This window comes from Vigna angularis, chromosome 7 (genome assembly GCF_016808095.1).
Source record: "Vigna angularis cultivar LongXiaoDou No.4 chromosome 7, ASM1680809v1, whole genome shotgun sequence".
Lineage (NCBI taxonomy): Eukaryota > Viridiplantae > Streptophyta > Magnoliopsida > Fabales > Fabaceae > Vigna > Vigna angularis.
In genome coordinates, this window is record NC_068976.1 from 30,236,829 (window position 1) to 30,241,723 (window position 4,895).

Sequence of the window (4,895 nt, forward strand, 5' to 3'; positions counted from 1 at the left end):
CAAAGTGGCCGTGTTTTTGGCTCTTCTGATAGATAGTCTCATTAAAGAAAATATTGACTAATTACATGGCTTTGGTTAACTAATATTGTCATTCTTTGAATGACAAAAATGATATCAGGGCATGCAGTTGTTTTGCAAAATTTTTAATTTTTTCATCCTCCATTCATGGAGCCGACGTTAATTTATTTGGAAAGAGTCTTCACTCTGAACAAGAGGAATTTTGCGAGGTAAAACTTATAACACGTATTTTAGAGCACTTACTCTAATGATTTTTATTAAAATTTTGAATTGAGTAGATCTTAATGCTCAATAATAAAAAAATATTATTTATTGAATTATAATTCAACTAAATTTTTAAGTTGTAAAAGCTGAAGTGTAACTTTTCTGAGGTGTCGATTCTAGCAAGGTTTTAAAAATACGGTTGAATACAGTAAATTGTTTAAAAATTTATTTAATATAATGAAATCTATTTAAAATAGAATAATATTTTTTTTGTGTGTGAATTTGTTATAAGATTAATGTATGCGGATATTTTTATTACTTCATCGTCAAGGTTTTCAGTTAAATAAGAAAAATACCTATATTTATGTTTTTGATTCTTTTAGCCTAATTCACAGAGATGATTTATTATTAAAAAACCACGTGCACGATCGGTCATCTTTAAACTTTAAACTGAAGAACTTGGTAAAGATATAAATATGAATTATGTTGTCTTTTTTTGTGTTGACATCGAAGTAAGGTCCGGTATTAATGAATTTATAATAAAATTTATGAATAATTCTAAGAGTGTGTTTGGATACGAAATCAATACTTTAAAAATAATAGATTTGAGATAAAGTTATAGCATCAAATTTTCTATTATATTATGAATGAGTATATATATATATATATATATATATATATATATATATATATATATATATATAATATATATATATCTATATATATAAAGAAGTATCGAATTTTAGTAGATAAAGATATCTTCATATATTATAAATTTTAAGTATATATATATATATATATATATATATATATATATATAATATAATATATATCTATATATATATAATATAATATATATCTATATATATATATAATATATATCTATATCTATATATATAAAAAGAAGTATCGAATTTTAGTAATAAAGATATCTTCATGTATTATAAATTTTAAGTATATATATATATATATATATATATATATATATATATATATATATATATATATATATATATATATATATATATATATATATATATATATATATATATATATATATAAAGAAGTATCGAATTTTAGTACATAAAGATATTTTTATATATTATAAATTTTAAGTATATATATACATATATATATAGAGAGATGTATCGGATTTTAGTAGATATTAATATTTTTATATATTATGAATTTTAAGTTTTAAGATCAAGGGTTTCAAAATTAAAAAAAAAATAAGAAATTTCTAAATCTTTACTCACCTTTCTCATTTTTCTTAACTCTTTTTCTTTTATCTCTTTCATTTCAAGATTTTCTCTGTTATCCTTTCAATTGAAAAAAAACAGAAATACTTGCAGTTAAACAATTTCTTAAAAAAATGATTTTATAATGAGTTTTTATTTTATAATTTTTGTCTTATCTAATTTTATCTAATTTTCATAAACATAATGACATAGGAAGGAATTAGTAATTGGTCTGAAAAAAATCAGAAATACTCGCAGTTAAACAATTTCTTATAAAAAATAATTTTATAATTTTTGTCTTATCTAATTTTATCTAATTTTTCACACTTCTAATGATATTAAAGGAATTGATAATTAATTTAGAAAAAATAAAAAACACTCGTTGTTAAATAATTTCTTAAAAAATATATTTTATAACGAGTTTGCTCTAAGGTAAACATTTTATAATATCAGAAATATCAGACATTCTATTATATCTGAGTAAATTTTTCATAAAACGAAAAACAATAAATACAAGACATCAATTAACACAAAAGTAACACAAAAGGATAATAAATATAAAAAAGAAATTTAAATATAAATTCATTCGTTACAATTAGAATACCAAAAATCTTAAATATCACGAGTATGGATAGTTTATTTTGTCTAAACATGAAAACAAGGACCTCTTACTACTTCTTTATCTCTATGAAATCCAATGAAAGCCAATCACAAAACAAAACCAACCAAACCCTAATTATTTAACCACATATAACTCTACCTCTCAACCCTAATTTCTCTTTCTTCAATTTCCATTTTTGTTCTTTCTTTCTCCCTCCTTTCTCTTGTAAAAAAAAAAAACAAAAACAAAAACAAAAAGCTGAGGACCTCCCCAAACTTTGCAAACATGCAAATTCACCACCACCAAAGCCTAAATTTTAAGCAACCAAAATCACACCCATCTCTTTATCCACCAATTCATCACCCCCAACCTCAAAAATAGAAACAAACCCCATTTTTCTTCATTCCCAAAACCAAAAAAATCCAACCTTTACCAATTTCCCATACTTTCACCACAACAACCATCACTCCCAAAAATCTCTTCTTTTTCCAAATCCAAATCCCCTAAATCCAAGTCAAGACAATTGAACAACCAAAAGAAAAGAAAAAGAAAAAAAAAAGATTGAAGCTTCCCACCTTCAATGTGGCGATCATGGGGAAAATCAACGGTTCAAACAACACCCTCTTCCCCCTTCTCTTGCTCTTCCTTTAAAGACATCCAAACCCTTTGTCTCGACGAATCCCAACAACGCCAAAACCAACACCACCAAGACAAACCCTCTCCTTCTCCTTCTCGCTCAAGAAAACCCTCCGTTTTCCACCGAGTTCGACTCGCCAACTCGTTCCTTCGAACCTGGTCAACTCATCACCACTCACAACCCTCCAAACTCCACCACCGAACCCACTCCCACCCCGCCCCACCCGTACCCGATGTCTCACAACCCGAAAACCAACGCCCCATTTATTTCCCCGGAACCGAAGACCGCGTGGTGGTCTACTACACCACCCTCCACGCCGTCAGATCCACCTTCGATGCCTGCAAGAACGTCTTCTCCATTCTCTGCGGCTTCCGCGTTCTAATCGACAACCGTGACGTCTCAGTCGACTCCGGCTTCGCCAACGAACTAAACCACCTCATGGGCCTCCGACGGGCCGAGTTGGACTTGCCACGTATTTTCATCGCCGGCAAGTACATTGGTGGGATCGAAGACTTGAGATACCTCAACGAGATCGGCGAACTGAAGAAGCTTCTGCAAGACCTGCCCGCAGCGGATCCCACCGAGTGCACCACGTGTGCCGCTCACAGGTTCATTCTCTGCGAGAAGTGCAACGGTAGCAGAAGACTCTTTGTCGATAACAAACTTGGCTTCAAAACCTGTCACCTCTGCAACGAAAATGGTCTTCTCAGGTGTCCTTCTTGTCTTTCCAATGCACCGACTCCATTATAATCCCACTGTAACAAAAAATTCCATTTTTAACTATTTAGATTTTCTTTTTCCTTCTGTAACAACATCATGTATAGGCCCATTTCCTGGGGATCGTAGATAGATAGATAGATACAATTTTTTATGTATATGCGTGTTGGGTATGTGTTCATTCTCCTCTATCCAACACCACAACGAGTTCATTAATGGTTTCCAATTTAACTTTCTACCGTTAATATTACTATGCTTTATTTCTTTCTTCTTCTTCTTCTTCTTCTTCTTCCTATTACTTCACTGTCATTGTCAATGTCATTTTATTTAGGTATTCAAAACTTGTATTCATTGCATGCTTTTGATCTTATCAGTCTACACTTCATTCTTCAATGGCAAAACTCTAATATGATTAACTTCACAACAACAAAAAAAAAAGAAAAACAACAAATTTTGCACCAACTTATGATCGAACCTCGATAAATGCTACTTTTGTTCATCAGAGATGATAAAGCCAACATGCTACTTCATTGTGTTTTTTCTGGGTTAACTCACAATTGCTAGGACCATGAGGACTGAATATTTTTTACTGTTATCTATTTTCAATCACCAATCTTTTATCTTTAATTTTAATTCAATTTCAATATTATTTTTTAAAAAACTGTCAATATTTCACAATTTAAAATATTAGTTATAAATCTAAAATCTAATTTATTGATTTAAATTTATTTATTTAATAAAATTTATATATTAAAAAACTAGTCATTATTAAAAAAAAAATCTATATTGTGGAATGTTTAAACCAAAATGCTTGGTACAATGTAAAAATAAGTATTACTAACAATTATTCAGGAATAGTTGCACTGTAGTGAAAGAATTGATAACTGGATTACTTTTATTAAAAACATTATAATCACTATATATAGATACATTAAAAATCATTATAAATGTATTAATATTTTTAATTTTTGTTTTTTTATTCACACCTATTGTTGTTAGACATAAAAAATAACTAAATATGATTGACACTATACGTTTGTATTTTTTCAACCTATCATTTTTTTTATCGTAAAACTTTTGACTTTCACGTGAATTAAAAAATAGCAGTCCATGATTTTTGTATTGTAATAAATTTGATATATTATAATTACCTTAGATAAACCTTAAAGAGGTATTAACTGAGGTGATTTTTTTTGATAAAATAAATATTTAGAAACTGTACTATACATGATCGGTTACATATCAATTTTATTAACATTCATCTCGTCCTAGGACGACAGAATAGAAATAGTGTTATTTTAAGTATAAAAAAACTAAAATAATATAAATGTTTAAATTTTAAATAAGAATAAATTTTAAAATATATCATAAAAGGAGTGTGGGCTAAAATGAAGACAGAAGGCCCATAAGACCAAGTAAATACTATGAATAAGAATTAATGAAGAGACCAAGTAATTACAAGTGAATTTTCATTAAATAC

General features: G+C 28.3%; 1 protein-coding gene across 1 annotated transcript; it reads left to right on the forward strand.

The window, feature by feature from the left end:
- The first annotated feature begins 2,116 nt into the window (after positions 1-2,116).
- LOC108337784 (uncharacterized protein At5g39865) lies at positions 2,117-3,685 on the forward strand. The gene has a single exon (XM_017574377.2). The coding sequence runs from the start codon at positions 2,642-2,644 to the stop codon at positions 3,446-3,448; it is 807 nt and encodes a 268-aa protein (XP_017429866.1). The 5' UTR covers positions 2,117-2,641; the 3' UTR covers positions 3,449-3,685.
- The last annotated feature ends 1,210 nt before the right edge of the window (positions 3,686-4,895 follow it).